The following is a 14,759-nucleotide window of genomic DNA, read 5'->3' as shown; positions in this document are numbered from 1 at the left end:
AAAAACAGTATTTTAACCCAGAAAAAGGACCAGTTACAGAATAAGAGACAATTCTTCGAGTATAATAAATTTTGTTTTATGAAAATCATACTCCCAGGTCATTTTTCTTTTTTCTCATTTCATTGTAGAGTGGTTTAAAAAAAAAAAAATCTTTGCCCCAGAGAGCAGAACATACATTGATTTTAGGAACCATAGAAGTCCGACAAGCTGCTTGGTTTACAGATGAGGAAACTGAGGGGGAATTGATCTTCCCAAGGTCACAAAGAAACTAGTGAAACACAGACCCTCAACTTAGAAGGGAAACGAGAGCTCATCTTCTTCAACTCCCATCCCCAACTCAAACATGAACCACATTCCACCCCTCCCCCAGCCAGTCCCCAGCTCCCATCCCTGGAGAGGATCTTTACCTGGTTGTTTATGTTATTGTCCTTTCTAAATACCAAAAAGGATCCGATGAAGGCAGCCAAGAATGAGTGCACCTGGTAGGTCTTGCCCTGCACATGGGACTGCAGGGTGCAAAGCCCCTTGTAGATGAACACGAAGCAGGCCAGGCAGGAAGAGTGGGTGTACGTAGCCTGCAGGATGGCCCGAAGCTTCTCCTGGAGGCTGCGCAAACACAAGGAGTCACCATAAGTGCAGGCCTAGCCATTCCAAGAGCATTTGCCCACTAGGCTTGCAAATCTGATCCAGGCAAAAAGCTCACATTCTCATTTAACTCCAGGGCTCTAGCCTCCATGTCTTGGGATTCAGGTTTTAACTCTCTCTCTCCAGGCCACTTCCTCAGAGAAGTCTTCCCTGACTACCCTACATAAAAGAATGTCCATCACATCTGTCCCCTTACTCTACTTTTCTTTCATAGCTCTTATCACCATCTAACATTTATATGCTTGTTTCTTATCTCCCCACCCCTGCCCTATACCAGTGGAAGCTAACAAAGAATAGTGTCTACACTTGGCTTGTTCATCCTCGGGGCCCAGAACAGGGCCTGACACATAGTAGGTGCTCAATAAACATTTTTTTTGGGGGGGAGTGAACATGTGAAGAAATGAGTAAGGGAGTGAGTGCCTACTATATGCTGAACCTGGGAATACACTTCTGGGAAAAACAGATCTGCTTTCTGTCCTCATGAGCCTTATGATCTAATGGGAGAGGGAAATATAAATAATCATAAGGCAAGGGTCCAACTTTGACCTTGACAAGAGATATTCTTGGGATCTGAAGGATGAGAAGTCAATGAGGTAAAGAAGGGAGAAGAGTTGTATCACAGGCAGAAAAATTAGCACATGCAAAGGTCCTGAAGGACAGAGAGTGGGAGTAAAGAAACGGTAACGATCAAGGCCTGAGCCTAGAATGTGTGGGCGAAGGATGTAGGGGGTGTAGGCGGGGAGGTGGGACTATGCTAAGTTTTGTCTTTATCTTGAGAGAAGTAAACATTTAAGTAGGGGAGGTAGTTGATTTATCCTTTAAATTAAATCACTTGGAGGCAGTGACAAGAACACAGGGAGAAGGACAGAGTGTACTCTGGGTGATCAATTCAGGAATAGTAAACCCAAAAGCCCTCAAGGCTAGATGAGGACCTTGAAGTGGGTCCACTGGGACCTGTGGAAATCTGCCAGGTGAGAGGGCATAGCCAGGAGTCAGCTGGGTCTTGCTGGTCTTCCTGGAAGACCAGCAACATGGGCCCAGCATTGCTGGTTCTAAGAAACTTAGATTTCCCAGTTTTTAAGTGTTGGTACTAATCCCGCCTTCAGATTATTTCTAGACTCTGACCACTTCTCATCTCTACTGCCGCCGCCAAGATCTGAGCCACTAGTGTTGCTCATCTGGATTATTGCCACAGCCTCCTACTTTATATCTACTTTAGCCTTTGGCCCTCCACCTTCATCTGTTCTTAATCTGGCAGAAAACTCTTCAGTCTCACTCTCTTAAAAGATAAATCAAGGACCTGATTCCATAATGTAGCGGTTCACACGTCGGCTTTACATGCAGAAGGTCCTAGGTCCATACCCTAGTGGAGCCATGGTCCATGGTCTACAGCCATGCCACCCTGGACAAGCCCAATCTCGTCTGATCTCGGAAGCTAAGCTGGGTTGGGCCTAGTTAGTACTTGGATAGGTGTCGGGAGCCATTTTGAGACATGATGGAAGCCATTATGAGGCACCGAAGAAGTCACGTAGCTAGAAGCCATAACATGGCTACTGAGTTTGCTTAAACAATGGTTCTAGGAAACAAGAAGTTGAGTTGCCTTGGTGAGCCTTGTAAACTCACCTTTTAAGGTAACAGAATGTTTTACAACCATGGAGACAGGGATATGTATGATCATATGTAATTGACAAGCATTGTCATAGATATGTATGGTGTGCTTTGCTATGGTAATGTGATTGATTATGGTACTCGATAATCACATAAATAGGCTATGCTAAATAAACTCAGGGCTGCAGCTCTGACTGTATGCCCTCCTGGTAAGATCTTCTCTGTCTTCTCTTTTTTCCCTTAGGCTTCACCCCCCTCTTTCAGGTGCTGTTCGATCTCAGCCGGCTGGCTCTGGCAGACAGGAGACCACCTAGGAAGACCAGGTGCTACAGGCATAACTAATTTAAAAAATGTGTGTGTGTGTGTGTGTGTGTGTGTGTGTGTGTGTGTTAAATAGTGGCATGTCCCTGCACAAAACCTTATAATTTTATAATTTCCTGTTTCACTTAAAGGAAAAGTCGAACTCCTCTCTACGGCCTGAAGTTGGACAGGATGGGCCAAGGTTACCCCTGTGACCTTCCTCTTTGTTCTCTTCCCTCCAATCCCTCCACTCCACACTCCACTCTCCCCAAACTCACCAGGCATGATCCCACCTCAGGGCCTTTGCACTTACTATTCCTTGGCCTGAAACACTCCCTTGGGCCAACTCATTCATCTCCCCAAAGTCTTTATTCGAATGTCCCTTTCTCACTGAGGCCTTCCCTAATTAATTTTGCAAGCTGCCCCCGCTCCAGTACTCCTGATCCCCTTTCCCTGCTAATTTTCCTTTCCCACAGCCTGTATCACTTTCTAACAAACCATATATTTATTATCTTTATTTTCTGCCACCTCCTGCTAGAATGCAAGTTCTATGAGGGCAGTGATCATTGTTTGCATCCTCACCACCTGAAATAGTATCTGGTTCATAGTAGATGCTCAATAAATATTTATTGAATGAATGAATGAGCTCAATTTAAAAAAAAAAAAATTGATTCAAAGAACAAAAACCAAATCAAACTAAAATAAGTTTAAAGAGCAAAAATGCAAAAAGAGAAAATCTTATATGCTGGATTTGGCCAGAAGGCTGTCTATGCGTAATTCTTATAAGCTCCACAAGGTAGTCATGGACAATTTTCTGAGAAAGTGACCCTCAGAGAACCGGTATGAGTTGCCAGGAAGGAAAAAAAGGTGGGGTAGAAGAGGAAAGGGCATTCCTGGCAGGGGGTACTGCACAGGCAAATGTATGGAGGTGGAACCACATGTGGCATGTGCATGGAATGGCAGCAAGTCCAGTGTGCCAAGGGCGCCCCAGGGTGGATGAGGGGGAATAGCGTGGGGATACAGCTGAGGCCAGACTGCAAAAGGCCTTGAAAGACATACCTAGAAATTGGACTTCTTGGAAGACAGTGCGAGCCAGGGGAGTTTTCCAGCAGGGATAACAGAATCAAAGTTGTACTTTAGGAGATGGTGTTGGGGACAGACTAGCCCCTGCCAGGAAGCTGATGTAGCAGTCCGGGCACTGAGGGCTGACCACATTCTCTCACGGTATAAGGGGTATTCAGAAGGGATGGGTACCTGCCACTGTGGAAGAGAAAGGTCATGACCAGTGCATGCGGGGCCCGGATTTTGGCTCCATACCTGTAAAAACAAGAGAAAAAAATTACAACAGTATCACTGCATCAGTTTCTTTCCAGGCTGTCTCTTTGACTCCTTGTCCCCTTTCCCTCTCCTTAATCCTAACATCATTTTGGGAAGGGAAATAATGCTGGCTTTCAAGTTTACTGTAGATTCAAAGTGGATCATAGAAAGGAAACAGTATTTGGTGCTAAAGTCCTGCCACATTTTGCTGAATAAACTTGGATAAATCACTTAACCTCTCTAAGCTGCTCTTCTCCCTTTAGTAAAATGTATTTTTCTATTTCAGAGTTCCTTCTGGCAGTTAATGGAGCACATGTGAGAGTTCTAATTCAACCAATGTTAGTGTCTCTTTCTTTCTTGTTCTTTATTGGATTCCCTTTTCCCCTACCAAGTTCTTCAGCTGCCAGGGCCTGATCTAATCAGGTTGTATGGTCTAAAAGTCACAGACAGCCTCCTTGAGATAATGATCACAAACCATATATTGTTGTCATATGAGTACCTGTGAATTTTCACTGTAGATTTGTTTGAGATAGCAAATAAGTGGGAACAAAGTGGTGTCAATCCACAGTGGGTATTAGGTAATTTTAAATAATGATCCCACCATTCAGTGGAATACTACACAGTGGTAAAAAAAAAAATTAGGCAGCTTTATGTGCACTGCAGAATTTCTTTGAGCAAGCTGTATAAAGTATAAAATTGTGTAAAATGAGGGAATTCTTCTATAAATCTAAAATTTTTTTCTAAATAAAACTTATTTAAAAGTTATGGGAAGAACACATATGTATTTGTCTGTGCAAATACACATATTTTTGGAGGGAGACATGAGATCGGACATAGGGGTTACTGCCGGGAAGGGGGACTAGATGATGGAGGGATAAGGTAGGCAGGACTTTGTAGCATCTAAGTTTCTATGCTTTTTGTGAATGTGTTAAAGAAAGAAAGAAAGAAAGAGAGAGAGAGAGAGAGAGAGAGAGAGAGAGAGAGAGAGAGAGAGAGAGAGAAAGAAAGAAAGAAAGAAAGAAAGAAAGAAAGAAAGAAAGAAAGAAAGAAAGAAAGAAAGAAAGAAAGAAAGAAAGAAAAATGTTAACAAGTGAAAGCCGGTTTTATTGTTGCAGTGGCCATGCTGAATCACTTATCTTCTCCCCTGGCCTTGTCGTGGGCAGGACCCCCATCCTGACCCCAGCCATATTTCTGTCCCACCTCCTCCAAAGTCATCTCGTTTTCTCTTCAAAAAAAAAGAGAAGACCTCAGCCTCCTCCAGCTGACCAGGGCTAAAAGGGACCTTCCTTATGCCCTAGACACAAGCAGAACAGCGTCCCCAACTCCCTACACCTGACAGGCCCCCTTCCCAAAGTCCTCAAATTTAGGTGGGAGCCAATTACTACGATTCACAGGATTACTCTGTACCCTGAAAAAAGAGATGCCCTGGATTTAAAAGGACATAATGACAGGTGCAATGTAGTGTCCTAGAGGATCCTGGTCTAGACATACTAGCTGTAGAGGGCATTTTGAGGGCAACTGGGACAATTTAATTATTGACTGGACAGTAGTCAGCATTATAGTTTTAATATTAATTTATTAAATGCAATCATGATAAATTTAGCTGTATCAGAAAATGTTATTTTTAGAGATGCACATTGATATATTTAGGAATGGAGTATCAAAATGAGTTAAATTTTACAAAGTTTGTATGTCTCAGTCATCCAGGTCTGCCTCCCTAAATGGATGACCTTTCTTCAAAATCAGTATAGTCTTTTCCACCTCCAGGCCTCTGTTCAAACCATTCCCTCTACCTAGGATGCCCTTTTCCCCCTGGCAAATTCTAAGTCAGCTTTCAAAATATCACCATCTTCTCTGTACAGTGTTCCCAATCTCCTGGTACTGCCCTGGCAGTTTAATGACCAGTCTTCTTCTTGGATGCCAGGTCCTCATAGATGGGCATGGTGTCTAAACACTAACCAGTAATGGAATCACTGTATTGAGCACCCTTATATGGGTGAGTTTGTTTCCATTTTACAGAGGAGGAAATTGAGGCCAGAAGAGATGAAAGGCACCCAGCTTTGATTCGAACTGAGGCAGTCCACATCCTTATCACCTAGTGCTGCCACTAGCATGTCAACTCCAGGAGGACACAGATCTTTGCTTGCTTTGTTTTCTGCTGTGTCCTCAATTCTGACACAGTAGGCTCTCAATAAATATTAGCTGTTAGGCATGAGATTTAAAGGGAGCTGAGCTCCCCTCTAGGTACCAAGAACTGGGATTCGAGTTCAAGGGCCTGACCTTAGCAGGTGCTTGCCCTGGCTAGGAGGGTTTCTGAGATCACAGGTAGAGTTAGGTAAGAGCAGGTACACCCATTGGCAATGCCCTCCAGCACCAGGGCTTGTGTGACTCCTATTCATCCCTGCTTTGTCCTGAGAGTATCTTGGCAAAAAGCCACTGATGTTATTTCAGGGTCCATTCCATCCTGGTCACACTAATGCATGGCTGATATGATCTGGCCAGATTCAGCAGGCATCAACTTCTATCTGAAACTCTGGGTGCCCATGGAAGCCGAGAGCCTGGTGTTGGTGTCAGGCACCCTTGGGTTTGAATCCTGGCTTGGACACTGACCAAGTAATGAAATCATGAGCAATAAGTTTAACTTTCTGAGCCACAGTGTTCTCATATAGAAAATAGGGACAATGGCAATTCCAACCTCACACACTTATTCATTCATTCAATTAATATTTGAGATCTACTATGTACTAGATACCTGGAGTACACCAAGGAACAAAGTAGATAAAAATTTCTGTCCTGATGAAGCTCATCTTCTAGTGAGAGAGACAGAGTATAAAAACAGGATACATGCATGAGTGATCTACTTAAGCGTCAGATGATAACAAGTACTGGAGAAAATTAAGTAGAGAAGGAGGTGGGGAGCTCAGGGATGGCCTCATTGAGGAGGCAACACTTAAATAGAAGCCTGAAAAAGGTGAGGAACACGAGCCAGGCAGATGTCCATGTGAATATAACAATAACAGCAGCCAACAGTTATATATATAATGTACCAGACATTGTGCTAAGTATTTCACACATACTAACTTAATCCTCTGACAGTATGTTATAAATACTATTATCATCCCCATTATATGGAAATTGAGGCATAGAGAGGCTAAATGACTTGCTCAAGATCACACAGGTAGGTGGCACCAGGATTCAAACTGAGACAGTCCACACCCTTTACCACCATGACGGGCTGCCACTAGGATGTCAACTCCATAAGGATACAGATCTTTGTTTACTGTGTTCTCTGCTGTAGCCTCAATTCTGGTACAGTAGGCTCTGAATATTTATATTTATATTAGCTGTTCTGCACAGGTTTAAAGGACTCCGAGTTCCCATCCATGCACCAGGAGAAATGACCCCAAGACCTCTTCTCCTGCAACTCTGATGGCCAGGATGGAATCGATTTTCCCAGCAAATACTGTATTTGCAAATAGTGTATTTGCAACTTTTGAAAACATTTAGCCATCACTCCTGAGGCCCCTGTGATGCATGGCGACTTAGGGCTGGAAGGATACGGCTGGGGAGTGAGAAACAGGATGTGAACCTGGAGGCCTGCTAGAGTCCTGAACCCAGTTTCCCATTATAGGGCCACTGAAGCAAGAGAGGCCCAAGGGCACACAGTGGGATAAGGGAAGGGAGAGGGGGAAACTAGACCCAAAGGAGGAGATACACAGACTGGGCAAGACTGCCAGGTTGCAAAGCACGAAGGTCCCCGAGAAAGCATAGTGGGGAGCCCTGGCTCAGAAGGCGCTCGGGACAGAAAATCCAGCGCCCACTGCGCAGAGATGGACACAGAGACCTACAGACACACTAGGGCTTCTCAAGGGCACACAGCGCAGCTGCGCCCGGCCGGGAACCCGCGTCGCCGACCCCAGCCAGGCCCATCTCTCAGGCCCCGCCGGACTCTACGGCCCCCAACTCACACTGCCCCGTTCCGGAAGCCTTTAAGCAGGGCCAACGTAGTGTGGTAGCGGCGCTTGCGCAGCAGTTCGTTGACAGCCAGAAGTAGAGCCCGTATCGGGGGAGGGGCAGCCATAGCGCCAGCGACAAGCGGAGTCAGAAGCACGAACCGGACCCGAACTGACGCTCTGGATTTCGGCTGTACAACTCCCACCACCACCCAGCACCGAGTCACGGCACTGTATCTTTATAACCATTGGCTGGGTCTGTTGTCACTCATACGGAGAGAGCCAATCACACGGTGCATTCTTGTCACAAATGCAATGCTCGCACTCCCTGGAATAGAGGTCTGATTGGAAGAGAAGAGCTTGTAACCAATCACAGTGGGCTCCGCCAAACTCGACTTACGGAAAGTAACACAGTCGTATTTGTCCAATTAGAAAGCATGTTTCCTTCAGGTTTAGAACAAGATTTGTCACCTGTGAATTTACAAGGTTTCCTGAAAGAGGAGCCACCCTTTCTACAGTTGGGATGGTGACACAGGTAGGAGCTAGGCCTCATCTTTAGGCGTGATAGTTCTGATTGGGTAACAGTGATCATAGCGATCTTTTCAGAGCATAAGCACTTGGCACCATCAATGTTTTCTATTTATTCTTAAAAACCAAACTTTTTCGCATAGCTCACAAGACAAGACTCTAAACTCATCCCCATCACTCATTCATTCTTCTCCAACCCAACCAGCCTCCTCGTTGTTCCTTGAGCATGCCAAGAACACTCCTGCCTCAGTGCCTTTGCACTTGCTGTTTCCCCCTGCCTGGTGCGTATCGCTCCCAGTTCCTTCCGCGGCTGACTCCTCAACTTTCAGGTTTCAGCTCAAATGCCACCTCCTCAGAAAGACCTTCCTAGATATTCCATCTAAAGTAACACTGACTACTCTCTGACTCATTCTTTTATTTATTCATAGGACTTCTCACTCTTTGAAATTATTTTTTTGCTACATGTCCATTGTCTATGGCCCCTATAAGACTGTAAATTCCATGAGGACAGAAACCTAGTCTGTCTTGTTTTCTGCTGTGATCCCAGCACGTGGCACATGGTGGATGCCAACATATGCTTGTTGAAACAATACAGTTTAGTCGTATCTCACAGAGCACTGATGAGTGGCATTTATGTATGCTGTCACTGTGTGGGTTGTCATTGGTAACAGCTACATGTTGAGTGGTGGCTGTAACTTGTGAGAGTCTCCCCTAGTAATTGGGCATTGATCTCTGATATTATTGCCTGGATCAGGGTCAGGGGATGATGTCAGAGGTTAGTGAGGAAGAAATTATGCTGGGCCTATTTTATTGCTAAAACTGTATTTTCTTTCTCTTTTTTTCAGTGATGGTGAACTGGTTTATTCAGGTAACCTTCCTCTGACAATAGTGGTAATGTTAAAAGAAAAGTAAAAATATTTGCTGAAAAACACTGAAATGCTTAAAAGCCTGGGGAATTCTCAGGCCAATTATTGGATGAAAACTGATGACCAGTTAACAGGAAGATTGGAATATTAGAGGACCAAAGCTACTCATGACATAAGGACATTTGTCAGTATTGAACCTGTGGGTTTCAGTTCATCAACCACATAGGGCAAAGGGGAAATAAGTGAAAGTCCAGGGCCTGCCCAAGGGTGGCAGTCTTATAGAAGAAACTTCATATTAAGTCGAAATTTCAAAGAATTTTACCCTCAAGTTTCCTGTGATATGAACCAACTCTACACCCCACACAATTACCCCCGAGTTCAGAAAAGGTTTTCTTGGTGCTTAGCAGAACAGTTGAAGGAAAAGGAAAGGGAATTTTTTTTAAGCCCTTCTTTGGGGAGTTGTAACCATTGATAGGTCCTTTTGCACCCTAGGGAGTAGAGCCTGGTAGCCCAAGAAATCTCAAGCCATGAACTGAGAACCTGGTTTGAGGTGATGATTGACTGGCAGTGCCCCCAAACCTTTGGCAAAAGCAAATGCAAAGCCTCTATGAAGACAAGCAGATCTATCTTTGGCTCCAGATAACCACCACGAATAATTTTTCAAGGCGATTACCAGCACGTAGTCAGAAAAACAGGGACCCAAGACTTCATTAAGAAGAAAAACCATGTAGCAGATGAGAGGAACAGATCAGTACAGACTTCAGGTATTGTAATTCACAGACACAGGTTTTCAAAAATTGTGCACACAAGATTTAAAGCTAGAAAATAGCTACGGGGAATAGAAACTATTAAAAACTATTATAACTATTTTAAAAACATGGAAAATTTGAACAGGAACCAAACTATTTCTAGAAATATCACCTGACACTCCCATGAAGAATTAGTCACCACACCCTGCACTGGAAACTATTTGAATTGACAAATTCTTCCAGGCACTATCATTTGCTAAGCCCTTTCTCACAGAGATGAGTAAATATCTGCCCTCTAGGACCCTGGAACAGAACTGCCACAAGACTCACTTAGTGCTTGATGAACCTTTTTAATTTATATAACTGCAAATCAGGGCAGGGCCTGTTTACTTACCTTACTCAGTAAAAACAAATTTTTAACAATATCTACAGAGTACTTGCCGTATTCCAGAAATTGTTTCCTAAGTGCTTTATTGACTATTTCATTCTAATAGTAACTCTATGAGGTAGGTACTAGAATCATACTAACTTAATGATGGAAAACTTGTTCAAGATGATATAGTTAATAAGTCATTGAGGCAGGATTGGAATCTAGACCCACTGGCTCTGAACAACCAAAGTGACTCCATCTTAGGTATAAGACTCCATTTTAAGCACAGGCCAGTTTCCGGAAAAGCCACAGATAGCGAGACGATCACCCCACCCTAGACTCAGCCAATCAGAGCAGCTATGGAAAGTAACTCTCCAAATTCCCTGTCTTGTTCCTTGGCACCATCACCCAGCCAATCCTGCTAAGCGACAAGCTCGTTGTACCAATCCTGTAACGCCAAGACATCGCTCCCCATGCTTACGCTTTTTCCCTTCAAATACCCCTGAAGCCCATGTTCAGGACCGCCTCCTACTCACTGCTGCATCAGTGTGCGGACTGCGGTCCAAACTCGAGTGTGAAATAAACTCCCTCTTGCTCTTGCATCGGTGTCGGCTTCTTGGTGGTTCATGGAGATATGAGTCGGGGCATAACAGCTCCAGAGTCTTTGAACTTAACTACTATATTAGTTTGCTAGGGTTTCCATAACAAACTAATATGGACTGGGTGGTGTAAACAATAGAAAATTATTTTCTCACAATTCTGGCAGCTAAAAATCCAAGATCAGGGTGTCTGCAGGTTTGATTTCTTTTGGGGCCTCTCTCCTTCACTTTCAGATGGCTAGCTTCTCACCATGTCCTTACATGGTCACCCCTCAGTCTATGTGTATCTAAATCTCTTATAAGGACACCAGTCATGTTGGATTAGAGCCCACCTATATGGCCTCATTTAATCTTAATTACCTCTTTAAAGGCCCTATCTCCAAATACAGTCACATTCTAAGGTACTAAGGTATCAATATATAGGATGTCAACAGATGAATTCTGGGTGACACAGTTCAGCCCATAACGACCATCATGCTTTGCTGCCTACTACCAATACCAACAAATTTTACAAGATGTCAGAGGCCAGCATTTCTTTGTGTGTCCTTCTTTCTTACCCTTGCAGCTGGGTGCCTGGTTTAAGCTCCTCATGATTTCTCCTTTGCCCGCAGGGAAGTTAACTTTGCTGGGGTGACTGGAGCGCTCATTGTAAAGGGGACAATGAAAGTTTCCCAAATGTTTCCTCCTTCCGGCTTGGCTCCATGCCTAGAATTACTACATTACTTACTCCAGGAATCTCTAAGCTGTAATTGGATTTGGTTCTGTGCCAACTAGTTGCCCCTGAGGTTGTGGTGGCTGAAAAATTGACTCTTACTAGAAATTACTGTTTGACTATCACTATGGGCACCTAGGCCTTTGATTATAGGAACATGACATTCTAAACAAGCTTTCTGCTTCTGTACCCCCGCTTACACACTTGACCTGTGAGTGGACAGGTAGTGAATAGAAAAAAGATAGACCTTTGTGTTTAGACAGAATAAAGAATGGGATTTGGGGCTTAAAAACCCTGTACCTCTACATTTCAGGGCTGCTTAATTTGGGTTCTGCATACCCCTGGCTGAATAAAGAGTGTTTCCTATAATTCACTGAGTTCCGGTGGTCCGTGTGTCTTTCGGGGGCTGGCAGCTACAAGGTAACATGACATAGGACTGGTAGATTTTGGTGGAGGAAGAGATGGAGGTAAGAAGTAAAAGTTTGAAGTGTGGGCAGCCTGACTGGGGAACCTACTAGAGAACCTCCCTGAAAGCTTATTTGATTGTTCCATCAGTCAGGTTGTCAGTCAACAAGCATTTCCCAGGTTATCTTTGTGCTAGGATCTGAGTTACAACCAGAATGGATGAAGTACCTCCCATGCTCAGAAGGCTCCTTATTGAGGGAGTAGAGAAAAGGAACTTCCAAGGGCTGAAGATTATCACATGACAGGGTTAGTAAGTGCCAAGTACTGTGAGAAACTAGAATAGCGAGGGAGGGAGCAGGATCTCATCCAAGGAAACTAGGGAAAGCATCACAGAGGAAGCAAGAAGGCAAGCTTCTATGTTCCAATGAGGGTGGAAGATTGGCATCCTGATAAAAGAGAACAGTATGTACCCAGGCTTGAAAAGAAGATAAAAATCAACTTTGTGTATATGTACCTGGATGTACAGAAATACATGGAAAGGTGCTAAGGTCTATGTTGGTAGATTCTTTTACTGTCCAGTGCCTTCTATCATCCTTAGAACTAAACCCGAACCTTCACTGTGGCCCCTTCCAGCTCTCCATCCTCATCCCCCTGTACCTGTACCTCACTTATTACCCTATTACCCCTTTTACAGTCTTTGGACTCCTTTCATTTTGGCCTCAGGGCCTTTGTACTTGCCCAGGATAATATAACTAATAAGCTCTGCCTTTCTGTTTCCTTTCCTCCATCTGACTTCTCATTTCTCAAGTCTACCTCCTCAGAGAGGCCATCCCTAACCATTCTTTCTAAAGAGGCTTCCCCTCCTCCTAGAAAAAATAAATAAATTGAAGTTTCTCTTGTTTTCCTGTTTATAAAGAAATCTCACCTGCTGAACTATGACTCCACGGAGGGAAAGATTTTTATCTTTTTGTTCATGGCTGTGTCTCCACTATCTAAAATAGTGTCTAGCACATAGTAGGTACCCAATAAATATTTTTAAATTAAATGAATATGAATGTACTAATTTATTCCATGAATAATTAAAAAAAAAAGACAGATATATTAAGACACTCTTGCAGGGAAGTTGATGAAACTCTGAGGCCCCTGGATCAACGGGGATGTTAAAGGAAAGACAGGAAACAAGGAACCCTGGCTTTACTCCCACCAGAGAGGCAATGGCAAGGGGGGTTTAGGGCTTGAGGTGGGGCCTGGGTCTCCAAGGTTCTGAGGAAAGAGGGTGGGGCATGGAATCGTGCAAGGGGAACAGGAAGGGGAGTTAGCAATTTGGGGCACTGGGGTAAAGTTCAGGGCAGGATGGAGAATTTACTGGTAGGAATAAGCCTTGAGGGGTGTGTAGGCAGAATGTCTGTGAGGCATCTTATCAGGAACAGTGACTGGTAGTGTTCCAGAAAGATACAGGAGCTTTGAAAGAATATTTTTTACTTTTAGGAGTTACATATTTATTTTGTAAATATAATAAAAATTGTGATTTTTATAATTATTGCTTTGGACGAGGCTAAAATATGAGAACATTTAGAATCAAATCCATGGTAGTACAGTTGTAGGAGGATTTGGCCATGCTCACGGGAAAAATGATTGATAGCAGGCATCTTCCTAGTTCACTCTCTACACACTCCCACACCCCAACTTTTCCTTGTTACCCAACTGTACTACTTTGAAACCACTATCACACTTCGTAATTCAATAATTTTTAAGATTTAATGTTTGTTTGCTCTCCCTAACCCTAACTCCATGGGAAAGGATCACTGCATTCCTGGAGCTATTATAGGACTCGATGTGTAGTAAGCACTCGCAAGTGGCTGAAGGAGCACGGATAAAGATGAGAGATTGGTCTGTGTGATAGGGGTCTGAATGAGGAGTGAAAGGATCCCTGGAAGATCTGAATGAGCTTACTATGAGGCTGGACTGGAGCTTACAGGAGGCAGGTATTGGGAGCTTATGTGACTGAAATGGGGTCCGCAAGAGGTAGGGGTGCAGGTCTTTGTGAAGAAAAAGTGGAGGTCCCCAAAAGGTGGAAATGAGGGGGTAAGCAACAGCCATTGGTGAATCTCCAAAATGATGGCGGGCGAGATAGGGCTCATTGTGGGAGAGGGAATAGGCCTATTAAAAGAGATGGGGCTCTGTTGCACAGTTTGCGAAGGGGACCTGTGTTAGTTAGAGGTCCTTGTGACAGAGTTGAGTAGTCTGGGTTAAGAAGTGTGGTTGCAAAAGAGGGGGATACTGCGTGCAGTAGGAATAAGGTCCGTGATGCAGAGTTGGGAGTCTCACGTGCAGTGGAGACGTGTGTGTGTGTGTGTGTGTGTGTGTGTGTGTGTGTGTGTCACATACACACACACACACAGTTGGGGAGACAGGTCCGGTGTGGTGGAGATGGGAGTCCCAATAACGCAGTTGAGAGGTCCCCTGTGTGCGGTGGCGATGGGTTGGTGTGCAAAGTTGGGGGTTGGAGTGAGGTGGGGTTAGGGATCCACATGCGCTGGTGACAGGAATATGGAAGCGGAACTCCGAAAGCTTGGGGATACTGAGGGTCCCGCGGGCTACTGTTGGCCATTGCCGGGTTTCCAGGACCAGGGGCTCGGCGGCGGCTCACGGGCGCCCCCTGGTGGCCACGACCCTGCCGCCGCCGCCGCCGCTGTCACCCCCGCCG

At 44.5% G+C, this 14,759-nt stretch overlaps 1 protein-coding gene across 3 annotated transcripts in view; it reads right to left on the bottom strand.

Moving 5' to 3' along the window:
- The window catches only part of PXMP4 (peroxisomal membrane protein 4), a 29,484-nt gene extending 21,440 nt beyond the window's left edge, over window positions 1–8,044 (bottom strand). For all 3 annotated transcript variants that reach the window (XR_004953626.1, XM_016162248.2, XM_016162250.2), the window contains exons 1-3: window positions 7,839–8,044; window positions 3,808–3,870; window positions 408–606 (exon numbers count right to left, since the gene is read on the bottom strand). Coding sequence is in view for 2 of the 3 variants with exons in the window: in XM_016162248.2 (XP_016017734.2) it covers window positions 408–606; window positions 3,808–3,870; window positions 7,839–7,951 (375 nt within the window). In the remaining variant the exon portion in view is untranslated. The remainder of the gene's footprint in view (window positions 1–407; window positions 607–3,807; window positions 3,871–7,838) is intronic.
- Between the last annotated feature and the right edge of the window lie 6,715 nt (window positions 8,045–14,759).

Source organism: Rousettus aegyptiacus, unplaced genomic scaffold (genome assembly GCF_014176215.1).
Source record: "Rousettus aegyptiacus isolate mRouAeg1 unplaced genomic scaffold, mRouAeg1.p scaffold_m13_p_12, whole genome shotgun sequence".
NCBI classification, from domain to species: domain Eukaryota; kingdom Metazoa; phylum Chordata; class Mammalia; order Chiroptera; family Pteropodidae; genus Rousettus; species Rousettus aegyptiacus.
This window is presented reverse-complemented; position numbering and strand designations above follow the sequence as displayed.